This window comes from Canis lupus, chromosome 36 (assembly GCF_003254725.2).
Source record: "Canis lupus dingo isolate Sandy chromosome 36, ASM325472v2, whole genome shotgun sequence".
Taxonomy (NCBI): Eukaryota; Metazoa; Chordata; class Mammalia; order Carnivora; family Canidae; genus Canis; species Canis lupus.
The window spans coordinates 22,098,036-22,122,968 of record NC_064278.1 but is presented as its reverse complement, the minus strand read 5'-3'; the positions used below and the strand labels follow the sequence as shown (position 1 = coordinate 22,122,968).

General features: G+C 39.2%; 1 protein-coding gene across 15 annotated transcripts in view; it reads right to left on the bottom strand.

Annotated features, from left to right (window-relative positions):
• The window catches only part of OSBPL6 (oxysterol binding protein like 6), a 213,888-nt gene that overhangs the window by 93,576 nt on the left and 95,379 nt on the right, over positions 1 to 24,933 (bottom strand). For all 15 annotated transcript variants that reach the window (XR_004803135.2, XM_049106180.1, XM_035696195.2 and 12 more), the window contains one exon: positions 3,078 to 3,334. Coding sequence is in view for 14 of the 15 variants with exons in the window: in XM_049106180.1 (XP_048962137.1) it covers positions 3,078 to 3,179 (102 nt within the window). In the remaining variant the exon portion in view is untranslated. The remainder of the gene's footprint in view (positions 1 to 3,077; positions 3,335 to 24,933) is intronic.

The window sequence follows — 24,933 nt, the reverse complement described above, 5'->3', positions numbered from 1 at the left end:
GTAAAAGTTCAGAGAAGGGGAGAGGACTTCATGGGGTTGAGTGGTCAGGGAAAGGTCACATGAGCCAGTCCCTGAAGGGGGGATATCAGGTCAAGCAAGTGTGGTGGGAATTCTGTGTAGGAAAGACAAAGGCAGAGACGAGGATAAGGCAGTTTTAGGAATGATGTACAGACAAGACTGTACAGGGTGGGAGGGACACGGGACCCTGAGGCTGGATCAGGTCACAGAGGTCATCAGATACCAAGTAAGGAAATCTGGCCTTAATTGTGTTGGTAAACAAGAAAGAGTCTTTGAAGGGTTGTGAGAATGGATCTGCCATATTAAGGAAATTCGATCTCACAAGGCCATCAGGGACACAGTGAGGCCAGAGGACTGTGCAGGATGTTGAAGTGACGAGAGTCTAGGCTAGTGAGTGGACAGCGGAAATAGAAAGAAGTGGTCCCATTATAAAGGGGGAAATAATCAGTAAAATTTGTCAACCTACTGAATGTGGAAGAGTCAAAGGAGAAAGGAATGGCTTTGACCCTGGAGTCTGTGAGAGAATGATTATCCTGAGAGTGAACAGGCTTATGTGTATTGATTTAAGACGTCATGGTACATCTAAGTAGAAATGCCCAATCGATTGATTAGTGATCTAAAACTAGAACCTGGGAAGGACAGGCAAACACTGTGCATTCAGGCATCACTGAATTCTCAGCTACAGGTCGATCATTTACTCATATGGTCCATCTATGAGATATAGGATGGACTCCGTTTGCATGGGTGTCATATCGGAAGAATGGTAACATTCATTGAAGACTCATTTATCACTTTCTCCACACCCCTTCCCTAGGAAAATAATCACACACCACAATAGGTGTATATGAAAACCACCGCATCATATTAGATCACAGGATCCTCACAATCTCTGATTTCCCCCAAATCACTTAGGAAGTGACTGAGACAGGAAGGGAAAAACAGAACTCTAATTGTTCTTTATTCTCTCCCCTGAGAGAGATGAACAGACACAAAACAGGAGACACAAACCAGAGGAGAAAGGATTTGGGAGAGTCTGGACCCAGTGACACACACAACATTTAAAGTGAACTCTCCTTAAAGAATAACAACCATTTGAGCATTGTCTCAATTTACAGGAGTAACAGATATCTTACTACTTGATTCTCCTTGTAAAACTTTTCATTCATGAGCCAGCCAGGAGTCACACAGTCTACCTTCAGACCCCCTCTGTGGACCAGGGTCTCAGTTCCTCCCTGTCGTTTTGCACAGGAGCCTTGGAGCTCAGGTGCAATGGGCAGCTCAACAACGCACGGCAGATGTTTGCACAGCCATCATCCATCTTTTCCATTTGCCACAACTCTCCAGGGTGACCTGGGTCAATCTCGTCCTTCTGTCAGCAGCTGGGAAGGCCAGGCTGCTTAAAATGTCTCTCCATTGAAACGCCCAGGGCAAAGGAAAAATGGAAAAGCCGTAACAAGAAAGGACAGAGAGGCAGGTGAAGGAGAAACAGAAACTGCACACTTAGAAAGCATCAAGGCATACAGTTGTTGTTACTTCGTACAAATGAGGTTATTCTGTTCACTGTACTTTTACTTTCTTTTACTCTATGAACGCAAGGCAATAAACATAATTGTGTGTGATCACAGAGTGAGTTAAGGGCAAAACCGCTTCTGATGAAAGGAATGTGGACGTCTGGTTTGAACTCTACAACAAAGGACACCAGTGTCCAAAATCCCCGTAGCAGAAATACCTGCCTTAGCATCTGTGACAGATATACAGATAAGGATCCTCTGATTCTCACAGATAACCCTGGGGTCTCCTGCTAGAAAACGGGAGGAGTCCAGGGTGGGTCTGGGACTGAGGGTTCCCTAAGAAAACACCTCCAGCAGTGCATTCCCACCATCTAGAAGAATGAATTCACATCTGGACTGGCTGTCTCAAGACCCAAATCTAGGGCAGCCCAGGTGGCTCAGTGGTTTAGTGCCACCTTCAGCCCAGGTTGTGATCCTGGAGACGCAGGATCCAGTCCCGCGTCGGGCTCCCTGCATGGAGCCTGCTTCTCCCTCTGCCTGTGTCTCTGCCTCTCTCTCTCATGCTCTGTGTCTCTCATGAATAAATAAATAAAATCATAAAAAAAAAAGATTAGAAAAAAAAAAAAGACCCAAGTCTATGCTGTCGAGCACAGGGTAACTGATGTTCACACTTCCGGAAACTAGGCCATACACCTTGAACACATAAAATAGGGAGGTAAAACACTGCAGGAATAACTGACTAAAGGGAATGTTCCTCAAAAGGAAAATGTTCTAAAGTAGTTAACCTGTTTATTGTGAATTCCCAGTTACGCAATAAAAATTCTATCACAAGATAATGTCATAACGGCAGATAGCAATACTCAGGCACGTACTGGACAAAACAACTGCCTGTTTTGACAATGAAGAAAATTCATGTGACTAATTTCCCCCCTACAACCTTGGCAGGTAGGACAGCCACTCAAGTAGTAATGAAGTCACTCTGTAAACAAAAATCATGGACAGAATGGGCTCAATGGGATGATGACACAGTAATTTATTTTCTCTATTGACTCTAAGCATTATCAGAGCTCTCACTGCCCTTAAGTCCCTGATACTACAATTTTATTTGTATCCTAATTCCTGAATCTGTTACCAGATTCTGTGAAATGCCAAAGAGAAGTTAGTGCTGGGCAGGCCAGTGAGAGACTTGTAGGAAGAAGATTTTTTGCAGGTTCATATCCCCTTTCTCCTCCACAAATAGAGAGAGGAGAGTGTTCCAGTTCCTGAAGCTGCTCCCCGCTCCTTCAGGTGCCCAGTGAAGAGGAAAGCAAGGCTTCCTCTAGCCACCCCACCTTTCCGGTGGTCTACACCCTGAAACAGGATCCTAAATAGAAAAACAAGATGGGGATCTTTGTGGCATCAAGGGGTAGATCTACAGATAACAGTGAGTTTTCCTGTGGAATAAAAATCTTCACAACAAGATTTCAGAATTAATTAGCAAGCCCATCGTATCCTAAGGGTACCATATTTCCATAAAATAATAAAATGCACTCTGTATTATTCTCTTACCTGCCGACTCTCCCTATGGGAGGATGTTGAAGAAGAGGCACTTCTATGGGTTGGAGTGGATGTTTTATGAGCAGGGGATATGCCCTTCTCGTCTGAACTCATCGCTGCAGTTAAGGGTCTAGTTGTATGCACTTAAGACCATCCCAATCGTGTCTCAAATTTGCAGACAAAGGAGATGATTTTTCAGCTTTAGTTCCATTTCAGGAATCAGGCTTGACCAGAAAAGAGAAGGCAAATATTGAAGGTGTCCAAAATACCTAAAAGTGAAACAAGAAGAAAAACAAAACACCTCATGTAATTAAAACACAAATAAAAAAATCATTATTTTTAGGGGGGAAAAAGAAACCTAAAATGTTAGGGAGAGGAAGAACACTGACACATTAGGAAATATTATTTCTTCCTCTAGATTTTAAGGTGGAGGCTAAAAGTGCTAATATGAAAAAAAAGGTCAAAAGGAAAATGGAAAGAAACCATACGCTAAAGTCATATTCCTCCCTCACATTCTCTTTGTTTTAAAGCAGCACATCAGTTTCCTCCCCTGGAAGTTAAATGCCCTGCTCAATGGCTTAAAATAAGGGCTCAGCCCACACCTGTCTTCAGTTGAGTTCAGTTGGGTCCTGAATGTGATGGTTAAATCCAACAGAAAACAGACACAAAAGGCAAAAAGGTTCATGCATTTTGTATATTGTGTGATGCAGCATTTAGGAAGGATCAAGAATACGCATACCCACCGTTATTTGCACCTCAAGACCACAGCATACTTACATATGATTCTCAATTCAGTGACCAATGGGCTCTCAAGAACCTACAGATGGACAAACATGTTGTGAAACTGGAGTCGCTTCATTTAGCTACAGCCAAGAGTCACTTCATTTTTCACTTGGATTCACATAAGGAAAGCTTGCTAGGACCAAAAACTTGTGCCTGAGGGAAGCATTGTTCAATTGGTAACACTGGTTGCTTAGAAACATTATTTTTTAAAGGTAAGCATGATAGTAGGAGAAGCTTACCCAACCATCTGTGACCCAAAAGACTGACCACTAAAGCAAAGTTTCCCTCTTCCAAGAAGACAGAAGACAGATTTCTACCCCCATCTTAATGATACTTCTTGAAGGAAGCACAGAACACTGTAAGTACAGGTAAGTACCACAGCACAGGTGGGAAGAAAAAAACTCCTGGACATGATCAGAAAGCGAACTTAAGGTGAAAGAAAGGGGAGACCTGAACTTCAGTCCAAAGGAAGAGACAGTTAATAAAATAAAAAATAAAAAAAGAATAAAGATGTAGGAGGATATATGGCGAGAGGAATGCACTGGATCTGGAGGTTAGAGGTATCCTGATCAAGAGGGTTGGAGCTGAGGTCTGAAGGATGAGCAGGAGTTAACCAGGTGCCTGGGTGTCCGGCCTGGCACGACCAAGGAATTAGTACTGGAAATCATGATGAGAGCCGCATGATGGGCCAGAGAGAAGCAGACGCCAAGTCCCCGCAGGGCCTTGTCAGCCATGTTCACCATTTCGATTTTTTATCGTAAGCCTAAGAAGCCATAAAGGAGTGTGGTATAACCACATTTGTGTGTTTTAAAGCATACTTTGACAGCAGTGAGAGGAGAACCAGATTGGAGAAATAAAGAAGGTGAGGGAGGCCCAATAAGGAAGCAAGAGAGGATGACTTAGAGAGGTGGTAGGAAATTTGGCATCCAGTCCTGGCAGTTGTAACAGGATACAGAGGAGTGTGTGTGTGTGTGTGGGGGGGGGGGGGGGGGGGGCGGAGGAGAAGGCCGGGTTGAGGAAGCTTCCTGGGTTTCTGGTATTCGGAGCAAGGGCTGGCCAAAGGAAATTCAGGATTGACAGGAAGTCCCATATGGTATTGACCCGCTGAGTTTCAGGTATAACCGAGGTGTTCAAACGGCGATGAACACTTGGAAAAGTAGTTCCAGAGCTCAGAGAAATTTAGGCTGTAGACAAATGTTTAGTAGATTGTTACTAATATAAATGTATCACATGATTTATGTACAGATCACGTAAACTCTGCAAGTGTATGAAGTTTTATACAGGCCTAGAAATAGTCCTATTTTCTAAATCTGCAACATTATGTTAACGGATTGTGTGACCCTGAGTGTGTTAATCAGGATTTTAATCGTCACCTGGCTATAGAGAATATTCAAAAGAACAATCCCAATAATTAAAAGGCAAGTTATTATAAATTAAGAAAACTGGGCTCTTTAGTGAATAAAATCTGTGTAATCCCTTTCTTAAGATTTCAGCTTGTCACCACCACTTATCCCCCAAACTGGAAAGTCTTCTCTTGAAACAAAATTGATCTTTGGGTTAATAGAGATGTCAAGAGCTGCAGCGCTCCTTCATGGGCTAAGAAATCAGGATCCATTTAGTATTGTCAAAAGGCAGTAATAAAGCAATATTTGATAGAGGATCATCTAATTCTTTTATTATATTAAAGTAGCCTAATAAGTGTGAGTAAAATTTCCCAAGCCAAGCTCTGGTGCCAACAAAGAGAAAGCAAGAACACTGCTCAGTCCTTGATTTGAAGTACTTTCTGGTCCAAGACATTTTATAAAATGCTGACACACGAGCTAAAAGCGTGGAAGTTCTGTGATGCATTCAAGTGCCCCAAAGGGATGAGGTTGAAACAACCAAACTATTAGACTGTTATCCATTTGGAAGTAAACTCAATCCAAGCTACATCAAGAGACATTTCCCCTTCTGAACTTTTTTTTTCTTAACTGCACCCAACTCCTAACTGCACTTACCCCATTAACACCAATGCTGACACCCACCAATTCTGGGTTTTGTTTTAAGTTTAAATGACATTTTCAGGGTAAACTACTATGATGAAAGTGCAACATTTTGGTTGAATGACAATTATGAATATCTTGAATAATACCAAGAGTGAAGAAAAGGCAATTAAGAATATTCAATTCATTCCAAGAATCATTTTTGATATAATTGTTATTTCTATTAATTTCTGATTTTTTTTAACAAAGAGGATTTCAAGTACCTAAAGTTGAAAGAGATGACCTTTAAAGATCATTCCAATCTGATTATCAGTCAAGTATTTGACCACCTGTTCTATTTCAATGTGCATTAAAAAAGTAACTCCAAATTCTGTTAGTAGGTTATACCTATTTACTCTTTACTCCTACAGTGTAAGAATTAGTGTGACGTTAGAAAAAATTATTTCATCTCTATCAAAGCACATTTTCATAAATTGCCTAAATAAAATCCTAAAGCCAAGGAAAACCCATAGATTTTGTTTTATATATTTATTTTTCAAAGACCATAGATTTTAAAGTCAACATCAACATAATTCCTATACTCAATGAGAAAAATTATTGTTGTTGAAAATAACAGCGATATAAGAGCTGAACATCTAATTTTCCTGTCTCCCTCCTTGTTCATATCAGTGGGATCACTACAATTGTTTTTAAGTGCTATAACATCTGCATTTACACTGAGTGACATAAAATTCAGATTTATGACCCAGAGAGCTAAGTAAAGCAAGAGGCGGCAGGGAAGAGTTCTAGAAGCTGCTGTTCACAGGCACCATAAATTGCACGTGTTCAGATAAACATCTGAAACTCGACTATGTAGGCTGGGCTAAGTTGTGACATAGAAACACACAACTCCCAAATCTTAAGGCTTACGAGAAAGGTTTATTGACATGTCCTTTAGAGGTCAGCTGCACCCCTACCCTGCATCCTCTTCACTCCAGGCTTTAAGAGCAACTCCCAAGTGACAAGGGAAAACAGCCACGACAAAACATGAGAAAGTTCTTAAAGTGCTTGCTTATAGGTGGCACAAGTCCCTTTTGCTCACATCTTATTGTCCAAAGTAGGTCAGATGGCCAAATTAAGGAGGATGATGCGTGAAAATATAGTGCAGCCAATATAAGGCAACGAATACTTAGGGGCAATAATCTACTATATTCACCACAGGGAAAAATTAATAGCTCAGATGAAAACATTTAAATGGACTCTAGTTTCATCACCTAGAAATAATCCTAGTTAACATTTGATTCTACTTTAACCAACGTAGGAAAAGAATATTCACTCTATCTGCAATATGCTTTCTTCAGACAACAATATATTGATAATAGCTTTCTTTGTGAACAAAGGAACTTCAGTATCATGGCTCTGAATCACCACAGCCATCACACAGATATACCATGATACATTTAGCCGTGCTTCTACTGGGACATTTAGGTTGTATTCCATATATTTTGAAACAATGAGATTTATCACAGAAGAGATCCTAATCATTCTGTTAGCTTTTGATCATAAAAATGACTCTCTTTGTTCACTACTTTTTTTGCTTTATTTGGTATCATCCGCTCTCTGTTTGCAAGTGATTAATGAAATTTGTCCATCCTTTTACATTTAAACTTTCTGTATCATCTTGTATTATATATTCATCTACTAGTGATCATGGTTTGCTTTTTTTTTTAAATCTAGTATTAGTGACATTTTTCTCCTTCCCATTTAATGTTGTAACTAATAGTTGGGCTTATCCCTGCCATATCATGTTACACTTTCTATTTTATGGTTCTTCTCTGTTTCCTTCAATGCTTGATGGCTTTTCCTTTATAATCTCCTTTTCCTTAAAAAACTGATTTTAGCATTTTAAAAAATATTTTATTTATTTATTACAGAGAAAGAGAGAGAGAGAGTGCACAAGCAGGGGGAGCGACAGGGAGAGGGAGAAGCAGGTTCTCCGCAGCGCAGGGAGCTCAATGGGGGCTGGATACCCAGGACCCTGGGATCATGACCTGAGCTGAAGGCAGATGCTTAACTGACTGAGTCACCCAGGTGCCCCTGATTTTAACATGGTTTTAACTGAGTTTTACATTTGACCTTAAAAGATAAAATTCCCCTTGTAATGTTCTATTTCCCTTCAAGTTGCTCTAAATCTTGTTGGAACCTACAGTCTGTAAGTGACACAGTAAGAGTAAAATGGTATCCTTCTAGTCTCCCTTGCAATACAAGACCTCCCCCACACTACCCCAAATCAAATTTTTCTCTTCCCGGTCCTTTTCCCAATCTTGGTGATTTAATCTGGAGTTTTAGAGAATCACACTTCATACTCTAACACAATAGAGAGGAAATGATACTACTTTTTTTGGTTGAGGCCAACTGGGTCTCCAAGTATGAGGATAGATTGTAAGAATTAGGTAACTTTTCCACCCTTTCTCAGTCTCCTTTTCTGCAACAGTAGCTGAGGTTTGTTTTATTTATTATTTTTTAAAATTATTTATTCATTAGAGACACATAGAGAGAGGCAGACACATAGGTAGAGGGAGAAGCAGGCTCTATGCAGGGAGCCCGATATGAGACTCGATCCTGGAACTCTGGGATCACATCCGGAGCTGAAGGCAGATGCTCAACCGCTGAGCCACCTAGGAGTCCCTGAGGTATGTTTTAATTGAGACTTGACTCAATCAAGATTTTCCTCAAATTGAGAGATAGCCATCATAAAATTAGGATCTAGTTCTTCATAGTTTTGACATTAGATTCTGTTTTAAGTTAGTGTTTGGGTTCTTGATAGTTTGTCTTTTTCAATATTTGCATGACTACCTACGGAGAATGATGAGGAGCCACATTAGAGGATCGCAGGCACAAGTCACAAGGGAGGGCATTCCTGTCATCAACTGATCTTACCAATGCAAATGTCATTGTACGGCTGAGTGGAATAAATTAGTTTTCTATCAAGATCATCACAGGAGCAATAAATGCCTATTGTCATTATATATTACAGTCATTACAATGTCATTATATATTCAAGTGGTTTTTTTTTTTTCCATAAAGAGAAAGGGTAGGGAATCTTTTTATTTCTAAGGTCATTAACCCACAAAAAGAAAAAGAAAATCAAGGACTGCTTTCATGAAGTTAAGCCAATGTCTTCTCAAAAAGGTGGCAACGTAAGATTTTATAAACATTTTCCCAGAAAATAACTAAACAGCAGAGGCTAAAAGGACTTTAAAAAAAATCATTAGTACTTTCACTAAAGAATAGTGGCCACAACATGCCATGCCCGGAAGGAATCGGGCAGCCCGGGTGGCTCAGCGGTTTAGCACAGCCTTCGGCCCAGGGCCTGATCCTGGAGTCCTGGGATTGAGTCTCAAGAGTCCCACGTGGGGCTCCCTGCAGGGAGCCTGCGTCTCCCTCTGCCTGTGTCTCTGCCTCTCTCTCTCTCTGTGTCTCTCATGAATAAATAAATAAAATCTTTAAAAATAAATAAATAAAATAAAATAAAATGGAAAGAATCACTTTATTCACAAACAAACCAGTAGGTATGAAACCAATATAGAACTCCCATCTTAAAATGGCACTATAAGAAGAAAGTCTGGCAAACTCCACCAGTTTCCTCTAGATTAGAATGGCAAGGAGCAAGAAGCACAGGGAAAAGCCTCATCACAGATTAATAGCTTTCTGAGGCCACAGAGGCACAGCAATACTGGCACACAAGTACATAGCTCTGCCTTATCTTTTCCTGCTTTCCTTAGTCTTGGCTTCCAAAGAACATCATGGACACGTCCCAAAGCACACCCAAAATACAGCCTTCCCTCCCTAGCAGTCATTTACAAAACTAGAGAGGAAAAAAAGCATACAAAGAGACAAGTTCTCTATGACTGATGAAGACTGGCCACTCTCCACTCTCCTAAGATCCTTTACCAAGGACATGACTAAGACAGACCTATGTTCCACATCACTTAGTCCCCCAAGTGTGAATTTTCAGAGGATCAAAATGCTACTCAAGTAAACATGAAGGGAGCCAAGGATAACTGGCACAAATACTCTTTTGACAAGGAGCAGATTTCATATAGAGAAAAGCTAAAAAAAAAAAAAAAAGTATGTGCGTATAAACCATGATGAAAAATTATTCCCCCAATAGGAGAGCAAATTATTATGTGTGAGAGATAATTAGAGGGCAGATATGGAATGTTAATCCTAGCAAAAGGGATGGTAGCTTTAGAGTACCACTGCTTCATACTTTCACAAATTAAAAAAAAAGTGTTTTTGAATAAGAAATAAGACAAGTTGAGATACAATGGGAGCTGGCAAAATTAAGAAATTAAGGAAACAAACGATGACATCATAATTTCAAAGTAATTAAAATGACATTAATGAAGCACCAAATGATTCTGCAGAAAAATTCAAATCAATAGGTAGGTTAAAAAGACCAAGTTGAAGAAATCATCTTGCAAATGGAAGGACAGGAAAAGTCAACAAATAATGGAACCTGAACCTACAGATATGAATGATGCTAAAGACAATAATCAAAAAAGAAAAGAAATAATATTCAAAACTATTCCTGAACATAAGGAAGCCTTCAGCTTGGAAAATAAAATCTTCAACAGATAAAAATAAATATTTTTATCTGGAAAAATAAACTTCATCAGGCAAAATTAGTAAAAAGCAAACCAAAATAAGATAGATCCTAATGATATTGCTGAATTTAGATCATTCTCTGAATCAATTCAGGAAGTTAAATATTAATGAAAAAGTGGAAGCAAAGGGGTTAATCCTAGAAAAAGTTTGAAAATATACTCTTAGTATGCTTCAGAGTGAAGAAAAAAGTAAAACTGGTATTGTAGAATATTTGAAAGGAGCAGAAATCAAAAGTACTCAGTCTTGTCCCTCCCCCTCCCTCTCCTCTCTTTCTCTCTCTGAGTGATGGAGTGAATTCTCTGGTTAACTCAAGGGTGAAAGACTAAAGATAACAGCAAGCAAAGCATACACAAAATAAGGTAACAAAACTATTTAGAAATGCAGAACATAGCTAAAGATATAAGGAAAGGAAAACTCTTGGTCTTACTCATTTCCATTACTAAACACAAAAGAATAAAAACAAATGCATTAAGTTTATAATTCATGAAATTAGAAAAGCCAACTACAGAACCATACAAATAAATAAATGTCTTGGATTTATCAACTCATCTATCTATCTATCTTTCTTTCTTTCTTTTCTTTTTCTTTCTTTCTTTCTTTCTTTCTTTCTTTTTCTTTCTACTTTTTTTAAAAAAGATTTTATTTATTTATTCATAGAGACACAGAAAGAGAGAGAGAGAGAGAGAGAGAGGGACACAGGCAGAGGGAGAAGCAGGCTCCATGCAGGGAGCCCGATGTGGGACTCGATCCCAGGTCTCCAGGATCATGCCCCGGGCTGCAGGCGGCACCAAACCGCTGCGCCACTGGGGCTGCCCTATTTATACTTTCATTTCTAAATGTGGAGAAAAACAGGAATCACAAATACAGAGAGGTCATAAAAACATATAACCAGGCATAGAAGACACTAACTTATTAGATAACTGTTGCAATGTATAATAAATAGCTAAAACTGGTAAGAGTTCAAAGGCTAAATATTCTATAATCATCCTGATTTTAAAAGTACGCCATTTAATGTCCATTCCCAAATATTTAAGAACTCCAAACAAATACTGGAATATGTCTTTCTACGTGCTGTTCTGTACATACAAACACATAACCATACATGCACAGGCACATAAGTCAATCTACATCAGGCTTAATGGTGAAACATCAGTACCATTTCCATCAATGTCAGCAACAAAATAATCATACTGGTTATTACCTTATTAACACTGTGCTCTGAGAGTGCTAAACAATGAATAATATAATTATTCATCTGAAATGCACATGAGAATCAAATGAAAATCAACCAGAAGGGAGGAAAAAAGAAAACTTTCCTTAATATAGCTGGTTACCAAATCTACCTACCTGCCTACATCTATCTATCTATCTATCTATCTATCTATCTATCTATCTATCCTTTTTTTAAAGTGAAAACATTCAATCTGAAAAGGGTCCATATTATATAATTTCAACTATATGATACTTTGGAAAAAGCAAAAGTATGGAGACAGAAAAAAGATCAGTGATTGCCAGAGTTGGGAGTCGGAGGAGGGATAAAGAGATGCAGCACGAAGGATTTTTAGGATGGTGAAACTATTCTGTATGATACTGTAATGGTGGATGCAAGCCATACATTTGTCCAAACCACAGAATGTACAACACTGAGAGTAAACCCTAACCTAAACTATGGACTCTGGGTGATAATGACCTGTCAAAACAGGTTCATCATTGATTGTAACAAAGATACCACTCTGGTGTGGGATATTTACAGTGGAGGAGGCAGGGGTGGGAGGAGGGAAGAGATATGTGGAAATTCTGTACTTTCTGCTCAATTTTGCTGTGAACCTAAAATTGCTCTTCACGTAAAGTCTTAAATACATGTGGGGTGCCTGGTTGGCACAGCTGGTTGGGCACTAGACTCTTGATTTCAGCTCAGGTTCTGATCTTAGGGTTGTGGAATAGAGCCCTTTGCTGGGCTCTGTACTCAGTGTGGAGTCTGCTTGGGACTCTCTCTCCCTCTCCCTCTGCCCCTTCCTTCTGTGTTCTCTCTCTAAAATAAATAAATATAAATCTCTTCAGTCAATCAATCAATAAATCATGGGTGTGTGTGTACATCATCTAAAGTGATGGTTAGATAAAAACAATTCAAGATCCTTACATTTGGTGACATAAATTATAGCACAAATATCAGCAATTTAGGAGGTGAAATCTGAGAGGGCTCTTTTTCGAATTTTAAATATTTGTTCTTTTTTATACTGGGTATATATTAATTCAAAAAACAGACACAATAAAGCTATTTTTATTTTGAAAAATATTTGTTTCTTTTCAGGTAAAGAATATAATTCAACATTTAAAAGTTGCTTTTAAAGACTTATAAACTATGGATAAATAGCAATAAGACATGCTAAAATGTTCTATTTTTTGTCTATTTCAAGTAGAGAATCAAAGAAGATGGTTGTAAGGGGAAAAAGGAAGGCAGACATGCACACTCGTGTCTCTCTCACACACACTGAACTGAATACAGACACCAGACAAATCCATGCAAGAGAAATTTGAAACACCGTACACACCAGGTAAACAGTATAGGAGATTGGGCTGAGCAAGGAATAACCCTGGAAAACACTTTCTCAAGGTTGTTGTATGAAATAAATCTTTGGTATTAGCTTATATTCTGATTAATTCCTTCTTGATACTAAAGGAAGACCTCAAATGACACATACTGCTTGAGAGTGCTAGTTATTTGGATCTGTAAAACTATGTTTGATGCAAAAGTACAGATGTCGTTACATCTGAGTATCTTCTTTCCCCTACTTAAACTAACCTACTTAAACTAATAGGCTTCTTTTTATCTGTTCTGAAAATTATAAATTCTAAAGATTATAACTTGAGAATTCTAACCTTCGAGACACTCTGATACAAGTTCTTCCCAACCTTCTGGAACCTTAATGCTTACAAATATGTTATTTACTGGAAATTTACCTTATACAGACTATCCAAATGCACTGCGGTCATTACAATGACTAGAACCAGTATGTTGTATACACTTGACAAAGCATTCTCAAGGAGGAATCTACCAGGCAAGAAAAAGGAAAAGCCCTCTTCATCTGTCTAACTGATCCTTGGGCATGTCCAAGGTCAAAGAAAATAACATGGTGGGAGAAGGCTCTATAAAACCTGCCTCCATGGACCATGAGGTAGGGAAAGGCAGGGATCTGCCCCAGTGCTGGATCAGTGAAGGGCCTCAGTTATGGGGGTAGAGAGGCCAGTGAGAGCCTTGATCTTCTGGCAAGACGTACTGCCCTGTCCTGAGGCTTTCCTATTGAGAGTTACTGTGTCCAGACTCAAAGACCTAAGGTCCATTAAAGAGAGGGAGGCTTTTCCATTCCCTTTCGCAACCTAGGAAAAGCACGAGAAAATGCCAGCACAAGGTTCTAATAGCCTTATGAAGGGGAAACCAGCTCTGCATGGATCTCTCTTATTAATAATACAGAGTAGGAGTACAGCATCCCAGAGAGCCATGAGATTACTGGCAAAGACATATCCCCTTTTACACACACCACCAGCAAAGGAAGGAGTACACAATTCAAAATAAACTGCCCCCATACATAAATCTAAATAAATTCTCAAGAAAAGAGCTAGAACCAATGTTACATTGGTTTGTGAACCAATCTAAACTTCCTTTAATTATCTGAATGGTTCTACTTATTTATTGGTAGCTTTTCATATTGAAGTTTCCCCTGAAAGTCAGCTGAACTCAGCCATTTTCGAGTATCACACTAATCTGTTATATTATAATGTGGCAATGACCTTATTTGAAAACTGTAATTTGAGTTGACTTGGTTTTTGTTTTTTGTTTTTGTTTTTGTTTTTTACACTGAGCTGATGTATTTTCTAATTGGGACATATGCCCTAGATTTAATAATTATACATTCTTTCTAATCTAGTTTCAATCTTGTAATTGGTATGAAATTTATATTCCAGGAATATGGCCCACCTCTTTCCTCTTATTTTAGTTTTTATTGGGTTTTGGTCATTATGCGCTGGACTATTCTCAGAACTGAGTCTTCAAAACAATGTTATCATAAAGAGATTAAGGAATATGTCCTTATCCTGAACAACCAAGCTACCTCATACTATTCCCTTGAGTAATCCTTCTCTGGACATCTGCTAATTTCATAATTAATAAAACATAAATGGCCTTTCAAAACATTATCAATGAGTAAAAAAATAACACATCAAACATATTATTTTGAGGTCAGAATCCTAAAAAGAGATCATCACCTCCTTCCTGGCTTTCTCTATAATGTCAGGGGGGAAAAAATACCAATAAAAGCATCAGTCTCTTACCACTGATAATAATAGTGGTAACATATGGTAATATAGTGGTAATAGTGGTAATATAATGTCAGACCAGATGTCACATTTCTTATCCAGGAACTCGTCTGTTACAGTGTACAGATGACGAAGGTAGGGTTTAGGAAGTATATTAAATAGGATCCTCAGTTTGGTTTCCAAAGCTAGTTGACCTCAAAGACCATGAAACAACTTCTTACTTGCTATCTACCCTTAATGTACTAGTAAATCAATGAATAAACTAAATGTCAAGTCTAGTTTTTTTTTTTTTTGTACAGAATGATACATTACTGATGGTATACAATTACACATTTATAGAGCTTCTTAACCTGGGGTTCATGAATGGGTTTAATTAGCACATCTTTTAAAACCCAGGAATGATGTGACAAGTGTTGGGTATACACACATCTTATTATCCTGGGGAGATATTCACCAGCTTTCATCAGATTATCAAAAGGCTAAGAAAGTATATCTTCGGGAGTTCATATTACTAAAAGGATTGTTACCAGTACAGGTTAAAAAACAATCCACGGGCACAAAAGCTGTACAGCATATTTAACATAATGAGATCACAGGTCTCATTCTGATTTTGATGGAAGCATGTGCCACAGACACTTTTGACAAGGCCATTTTAATACCATCACTTTGATCATTTTACCAGTGTTAATTTTCTAAGGTTTGTCAGCCACTTAACCATTCATCATTTGGTTTCTGACTCTTGTTTTGAAAGGAAGCTTGGTAATGTCATAATTCATATTTTAACAAGAAAAACAATATTGGGAACTATGGTTCCCATGACTGCTAATAGGTACTGATTGTCAGCAGAGTGCAGACCTTTTGGCAACAACAGGAAACATCAAAGATTTAGCCTCTGCTTGGTGATCTTAGATAATAACTCATTAATCCATGATGAGTGAGTATAAACTGTTACTGAGGCACCAAGTGTCTTGAGTAGCAGCAAATGTCCTGTTCTCTAGAGGAATTTCCTGTCAAAATAAGCATTTCTGTACTGAGCTGAGATATGCTGAAGAGTTGGCTAAAACAGATAAAATGGCTTAGGTTAAAAATGTTCCTGCATTTAACTCTGATGCATTGCTACTGGGAATGTAAAATGGTATAACTGCTATTTGAAAATGGAATGGTGGGGGTGCCTGGGTGGTTCAGGTGGTGAAGTGTCTGCCATCAATTCAGGTCATGATCCCAGGGTCCTGGGGGTGAGCTCCATGTCGGGCTCCCTGCTCAGAGGAGAGCCTGCTTCTCCCTCTCCCACTACCTCTGCTGCTCCTGCTCTCTCACTCACACTCACTCTCTCTCAAATAAATAATAAGTCAAATAATTAATTAATTAAATATAAAATTTTATCAAGAAAAAGAAAATGGTGTGGTGGTTCTTCAATAAATTAAAGATAAAATTAAAATATGATTCAGCAATACCAACTGTGGGTATATATCCAAAAGAACTGAAAGCAGGGACCTGAGCAGATATTTGTATACTCATGCTCATACTCATGGCAGCAGCATTATTCAAAATAGCCAAAAGATGGAAGCAACTCAAGTGTCCATCAGCAGGTGAATGAATAAACAAAATGTGGTACATTCGTACAATGGAATATCATTCGTCAGAGACACAGGCAGAGGGAGAAGCAGGCCCACTGTGGGGAGCCCGATGTGGGACTCGATCCTGGGACCCTGGGATCATGACCTGAGCTGAAGGCAGACGCTCAACCACTGAGCCACTCAGGTGTTCCGGAGCTAGTGTTTAGTAAGAACCGAATTTCAGTTCGGAAGATGAAGAAGTTCTCAAGAAGGTGGTTGTCTGGGGTCGGGGGATGGGCAAAAAGGCTGAAGGGGAGTGGGAGCTACAGGCTTCTAGTTATGGGGTGAATAAGACACAGGGATGAAAGGCGCAGCACAGGGAGCAAGTCAATGGTACTGCAATAGGGTGTACGGTGACAGGTGGTGGCTACAACTAGGGGTGAGTGGAGCAAAGCAGTTTGTCAAATCACTACGTTACACACCCGAAACTAATGCAACATTGTGTGTCAACTGCACTTCAATTAAAAAAAAAAAAGAAAGAAAAAAGTGGTGGTCTGAGTCCAATCAGGCTGCTATAACAAAATACCATAGACTAGCCGGCTAATAAACAGCAAACATCTATTTCTCATAGTTCTGGAGGCTGCAAAGTCCAGGATCGTGGCACCAGCAGATACGGTATCTGATAAAAAACCACTTCTGGTACATGGATGGCCCTCTTCTTGTTGCATTCTCACATAGCAGAGTGGGGCAAGGGATCTCTCTGGAATCCCTTCTAATGCCAGTCACCAGGGTTCTACCCTCAAGACCTAATTACTTCCCCAAAGCCCCACTTCCTAATACTGTCACCTGAGGAATTAGGATTTCAACATATAAGTTTTGAGGGAACCCAAACATCCAGACCATAGCTGTGGGGGTGGTTATAGAACACTTAGAATGTATTTAATGCCTCTGAAATGAAAACTTTTTTAAAAATTAAAAAAAAAAAAGTTTTTTCAAATGGGGACGCCTGGGTGGCCCAGTGGTTAGGCGCCTGCCTTCGGTTCAGGTGGTGATCCCGGGGTCCCTAGATGGAGTTCCACATTGGGCTCCCCGCAGGGAGCCTGCTTCTCCCTCTGCCTGTGTCTCTGCCTCTCTCTGAGTGTCTCTCATGAATAAATAACTGAATCTTTAAAAATAACCTGTTCAAATGGTACATTTTATATTTTACAACAATAAAGAAGTCCCTGTGTTGTCACCAATAACGACTTTCATTACATACAGACATTAATTTTGCACTATTTCTGTACCTGGGTTTCCTTTTTTTAAATAAAATATTTCTTATATTAGAATTGCCACCTCAATCTGCATTGCTCCTGTATTTGTGCATACATATATTCTTGACTATGCACTGCACTGTATCTGTACTGATTCTGTATAATCTTTGTTGGTGGGCGTGGGGGGGCCATGCCACTTTCATCATTGCAGTCTGATTTCATGGGCCACAAAAACCAGATTGTTTACTGGGCTTATCATTTCAGTTAAGACGTAAGCCCTCCATTACAAACATTAAATACAGCTGATTGTGCTCACAGCCTGCCTGAGATACCACCCTCATGCCAGTTCTTGGATTTTATTATATTTGCCCGAAGAGAGCCCAAAATAATCCAAATGATTTGCAGATTGGAGTTCCCTATCTGTTCAGCAGTTAGAGAGAAAGACTGTACAAAGTTCAACACTCCCAAGAGAAAACCTCCTGGTTGTCCTAAAAAAAGACCCACCAAGCTGCTAATGGTACTCTTGAGGCCTGGGGCATTATCTGTTCTGTTCTTCCTGGTGCTCAGTCACACATTAGGAATAGGAATAGAGGCAGTAGTGTAATTCTTTCAAAACACAGATGAATTAGCCTGGCTGCAGACAATGACTGCACCTGCTATCTACCTAATTCACTAGCCATTATCTCCCTAAATCACAAATGTTGCATGATTAGGAGGCTTTAGCAGAATCTTATAAAAGCCGTCATCTCCCCAGAATAGCAAGGTTTATGTAGACCTTTACCCACATATCAGGGGGCTCATACTTCTGTTTGCAGTGGGCACTCAGATGAGTGCTGGTTTCAATTATTGCTCATTCATCGCCACAGGAGAGAAGGAACAGCTGACAATAACGGAGGATTTGCTGCCGGGCCCCAGGCTCTTCAGCCTCCTGTACTCATTTAATTGGGGTGTGGTAATCTTCGCACACACCTAGTGTGAGCTGGAGCTGGCTGACACAGGCTCAGGAGCCCACTGGGTACATCTCTTACCAGACCAGCCTTCCGAGACATCCTCTTGGGAACCTGAAATTGGCCATGGGGAGAGTATGTAGGCCATGCAAATCAGCATCCCCTCCCTTTCTTTAGGGAGTTGATTTTTAGACCATTGCCAGTACTCCACTGCACATATCTTGTGCTGTTTTTTCCTCTTATTTTTACACTAAAAAAACCCCCCAAAACAAACAAACAAACAAACAAACAAACAAAACAAAAACCATGGATTGCCTAGGTCTGAAACCAATCCCAACTCTGCTATTTCCTAGCTATGAAACCTCAATTTCTCTGTGCCTCAGTTTCCTCATCTATAAAACAGGAATAAAAACATCTATCTCATGAAATTCTGAGAAGTAAATGCATAATTTGTGCAAAATGGTTATTATTATGCCTCCCTTGCCAAATGACTGTGTGGGAAGCAGACCTGAGGACACACGGTATCCTCCATGGAGCATCAGTTTCCTCCATGAGCAGGTTCAGGCCCCCTAAGTCTTGAGTACCAATTTTGAGGCTCATTTGAACCATGACACTATTTTATAAAAAGCCCTATGAAAAAGGTTTGCTAATTTGCCATCAAAGGATCAAGAGTGTTTTGGGGGGAAATGCATAATTTAACAAAAATGCACAAAGTAGAAATGATATACCAGTTTATGTCTATAAATGGATCTGGGGCAGATCCATATTAAAAATAATAAGCCTACACTTATAAGAGAATGATCAAATGAGAGACTTGAGATTACTTTAGTATCAAAAATAATTGAAACTGATACAAAGTGAATAGTAATGGTTTTATAAACTACACTTGAGGTCCAGATAGTGTCAAATTTATAGTATGTCATAATTAACAAAGAAATGGATATCAAAACACTTGAGCTTAAGCCTTCCTTTTGCAGCAGATCACAAGATCTTGCGTCTCAGGACCTTTGTTTCCTTTATGCAGGGAAGATACTTCAGCACCCAACTGACCTCGTGGGATTTTACAGGAATCAAAAAAGAAAGAAGTACTTTAAAATACACATACACACACACACACACACACACACACACACACACACACACACATACCTGGGTGGTGCAGTCAGGCGTCCAACTTTTGGTTTCCACTCAGGTGATGATCTCAGGGTCATGAGATGAAGCCCTCCACCCCCACCTCGAGTTCTGTGCTCAGCAAGGAGCCTACTTAACACTTTCTCTCCCTCTCTTTCTGCCCCTCCTCCAGGGGGCTCTCTCCCTCTTTCTCTAAAATAAATAAACAAATCTTTAAAAATAAAATACACACATATATTGGGATAAAGCCGGCAGACTGAATACAGGATCTATTTCACCATAAAACTCCCCTGAAAACAACAGTAAAGGGACTTTTTAAAAAGATTTATTTATTTATTTATTTATTTATTTATTTATTCATTAATTTGAGAGAGAGAAGAAGAATGCAGGAGGGGAGGGGCAGAGGGAGAGGGAGAGAGAACCTCCAGCAGACTGCACGTTGAGTAGGGAGCCAGACGTGGGGCTCAATCTCACAACCCTGAGATCATGACCTGAGGTAAAATTGAGAGTCTGAAGTTCAATGAACTGAGCCACCCAGGTGCCCCCTCACTTTTTTTCCTAAAGAAAAACCCAAGAGCAGTGAGGACAGGCAGCAATAGCAACAGAAGTTTGGGGCTGGAGAACAGAAAAAAGTAGTAAAATGGTATCTGGTTCATTAGTGAGTCCTGTCACAGGATGAGTGGAAGTTTAAGGAATTCAAAGGAAGTTTTACTATGTCACTCGATACCAAATTGAGATGAAAAACAAAGCTACTTTTCCCCAAATCCCAAGCCTGGGAAATGCCAATGCTAACTGTCTAGTAGACACAGGTTTTGCAAGGTGGTCCCAGGACCAACATGCTACCTGGGAACTTGTTTCAAATGCAAATTCTTGAGCTTGTCCATGCTAGTGGGTCAAAACCAGTAAGGCCCAACACTCTATTTCAACGAGCCTGGCTCTGGGTAGCCAACCGGACCTTGTTCTTCACTGACCTAACAGTAACACTAGGGAATAATACTATAGTATTAGACACAGAGTCACTCCCAAGTAAGAGATCTAAAACCTCAAAAATAAAGAAATTATTTCAAAAATTTTCCTCAGAAACTAAAAAAAATTATAATACGAATTTCAAGTGATAAAGTGTCTAGCACCTTACATTTATATAAATGGCCTTTACACTACTAAAATTACTAAAAGCTTTAGAAAGCTAGTGAAAAACCATTTTTACTACACACACAGTATCTCCATTATGTATAAGAAAATAAAGCAACAAGTTCTATCATGAATCAACAGGACTCTACTAATCCTTGTGACTGCAAACTTTTTTGGATACCAAATTCAGAAATGGACAGATAACCCAGTCACTGTCTGACTCCATCAGAGGTCAGTGAACTTTTCACATAAAGGGCAAAGCCAGACAAAATATTTTAGGCTTTATGAGCTATTCAGTCTCACTGCAGCTACTCAACACTGCCATCGTATTAGAAAAGCAGCCACAGAAAGAAAATATGCACATGAATAAGCGTGGCTATCCAATAAAACTTAATTTATAAAGCCAGGTTTGCCCTATGGGCCTATAACTTGCTGATCCTTGAACTAGATTATGGAAGATTAGGAAGCGTTCCCGGGACCAGACACTGCAAAGAACTTTTAAAATTGTAGACTCTCAAACAGCTTCCCATGGCAGTTCTATTAATCCACACTATAGCTGGCGAAGCATTCACAAAAGAGATTCTGATTTTAATGCCTTCTTGCCAACTTCAGATTTCCCTATCTCCCCTAACATGTAAAAGATACTTATGTTTAGAAATATACATATTGAAAAATACTAATAAGATAAAGATTGCTTTGATCAGAGTAAATGTCTATCTAGGATGCCACTTATCAAAAGGCCTGGCACGAAAAAGATTTGCTACTATTCACCTGAAAGATAACATCCTAGGTAGTACAAGAGTATTTCAAGAAAATGCATAAATTATTTTTAAAAAAGGAAAAATGTTGGGACGCTCAGCGGTTGAGCGTCTGCCTTCGGTCCAGGGCGTGATCCCAGGGTCCCAGGATCGAGTCCCACATCAGGCTCCCTGCATGGATGCTTCTCCCTCTGCCTGTGTCTCTGCCTCTCTCTCTGTGTCGCTCATGAATAAATAAATAATCTTTTTAAAAAAGAAAAAAGAAAAAATTAAATTAAATTAACTTTATTTGTAAGTTTTGTCACATTTCTGAACTTTAAAAAGATAATATGAAAGATTTAAAAAAGGAAAAAATTGGTCTAGTCCAAAAATGAGTAATGGCCAAGTACCAGAGCATCTAAGTAATAAATTCTCAACACACGCCACTCCCCCCTCACAGTGTCTTTCTGCGTAAATCTGGCTACTTCATCTTTGTGAATCAAAAAAACACTGTGCTCGATTTACTATCAACTTTGGTATTTTAGCCTATTTCAGTTTTTTCCTTTGGAATGTTTTATTTTGGGATAAGTTACAAATATACCACCACGAGTTCCCATATACTCTTTAACTAGGACTTCCTCCAGTTTTTAGAAGCTGACAAAACAAGAGATTTTAACCTTAAAGTGCCAGTTGAGAAAAATAAAACATTTGGAAATAAATTCACATGCCAAATTTGTAGGTATTGTTTAAATAAACTGCACCATGCTTTCAAATTCAGGACTCAAACCCTGAACATGCAGTCAGCAAAACTTTTAAGTTCTCAGCTCATGTCACTTCCAAATGGGCACAATCTCCATCACGTTCTAGCACAATATTCTTTTTATTTCCTTCACACTTTTGTCACTCAATAGTTACATTATTTGTTTATTGGCTTATGATCTGTCCTCAGAGCCTTCACTGGCTATGATTCCTGCTCTCCCCGTTATAATCCCCAGGCCCAAAGTAGTGACTGCAGCATACTGGGTAGACAGATGCTCAAGAGACTTTGCTACAGGGATGACTAAATGAATGGATGAAAGCCTACATACGTGAGTGAACACTTCAGATGTAGGAGAGGTGATACACACAGGATAAAACTATTTAAATAGTCATTGTTTCTGAAATCTCGAAACTTTAAAAGCCTACCACCAGCCGTACAGAGGGACATTTAGGGGAGCCCATGTGTTAGGCCATCATCTTTGAAATCTTTTCTTACTGGGGAAAAGTTTAGAATTGTTACTACTCCCGATACATTCTTGTTCTCTGAAAGCCAAACTTTTCAAAGTAGATGTGTCTCGTTGGTTTACAACACACAGTACCTCCGAGCATTACTCAGCTCATGTGAAAAGTCTATAAAGAGACTTTAAAGCAACCTCAAAGTTGGACTAAGTACAGTATTAATCATTCTTCTGTAGCTAAAAGTATATTCGGAAGAACTCAAATACTGGATTCCAACCTTATGGCGGTGGTTTGGGAGTAAGACATTTTGAGGGGAGAGGCGAAAAGTTTTAAAAGACAAAACGGAGAGTGAGGCTGCCTCCCTTGCTCAGTGCTCAGCTCAGGGTCCAGGAATTACCTGGGTGTAGGAAAGGGAAAGGAAGGATAGATGTTCGGCAGAAGGGAAGGATGGGAGGGAGGGAGGTGGGAGAGGCTATCTATCCCCATATTCTCTATGAACACTTACATTTATCCCAGGGTCAAATATTACAAAATGTGTCCAAATATCAAAGCACTTGGTCACTTGACCAAGGGAGAAAGAAGGCATTCTAAAATACACACAGATAAAATATCCATTTATCAAATAAAAAGAAACAAGAAGACAAAAATGGGGCACTTTCAGGCTATCCACCTCACTTAGAATGTCTTTCTTCTATCTCGGGACCCCGCACTGTAGAGGAAGGGTTGGCACTAATAAATACATCCAACGTAGCACAAATCGATACCGTCCAAAGAGTACAATAATCTGTCATTCCTGGAACATTTCCTGCTTATGATGTAATGAGTGACAAAAAACTCAAGTGATCTGGTGAACTAAAGATTTAGTAGACTGAATTTCACTGGCAAGAAACATAGCGACACGAATACTAAAAATGAAGTCGAAGGAAAAATTCGTCTTCGAACCTCAAGCAGAAGTTTTGAAAGACCAAAAATAATGATAATAAAAGACGAATAAAACTCTAGATTTTTTTCTGCATAAAAATACAGTAAGAGGTATAGTAATGCTGAGCTTATTCATCTGAAACTGTTTTATGTACTTAAGGAACAAAGCAAGTAAGTTTGTAATCTTATTTTGAACCAAGATTTTAGTGTAAGAGAAAAGAGATACAAATATAAAATCAAATAATATTAAAACTCCGTAAACTTAACTTGAAAAAAATCAGTATAAACTCCTATGTTTTATTTTTAAATGTATGTAGTTTCTACTCTGCCCTAGGCTCTTCCAAGCCTAGAAATGGTGAAAACCCATAAGAATGAGCCCTCCTAACACCCAGACTGTAGTTTCTAAATTCCATTAACGATTAAAAAGAACCAGGGCTTCTTGGAATGGCTGATACTTCGACTGGGATATGAAATGCACAAGAGGAGCTCGGGTCATCCTGTTGTACCGAAAAGCAGGGTCAAGAAATTAATGGGACAGGAATGCTTCCAGGATGTTCTGTACCTTGATCTGGTCGCTGATAATATGGAAAATGGTCAGTCTGTGAAAATTCATTGTGATTCTTTTATGATAAGCTCTCTTTTCTATATGTATACACAGGAGCCAACTTGAAGGGAATCCCAATGAACAGAGAAGGTATTACTTGAGCAACCAGGAAAAAAACAAAAACAAAAACAAACACTGTAATTAATTAGACATAATAAATATTTTTAAAAGCCATGAATTTACGATGATACTCAAGGAGAAAGGAAACCCAAAAAAACAAAGAAATATCTTTGCTCACTCTTGGAAGAAACTAAAGTACCAACTCTGAATTTGTCTACCAAAAGGTTAGTATTAAGCACATACTTTGCTTTTCCTGGATGACTGTATTTCAGGGTCAAATACTAGTTGATCCAAATACATATCTACTTCCAGTAACCTCAGAATAAAAGGGGGGAGGAACAGATGAATACATATCCAGTAAAAGTGGGAAGGAAGAAGTCATTAAGTGGGGAAAAAAAGTATACCGTTAATATTGTATTTAACACATAATTTTTTTAAGATTTTATTTATTTATTCATGAGAGACAGAGAGACAGAGAGACAGAGAGACAGAGAGAGAGAGGCAGAGACACAGGCAGAGGGAGAAGCAGGCTCCATGCAGGGAGCCCAACATGAGACTGGATCCTGGGACCCCAAGATCCT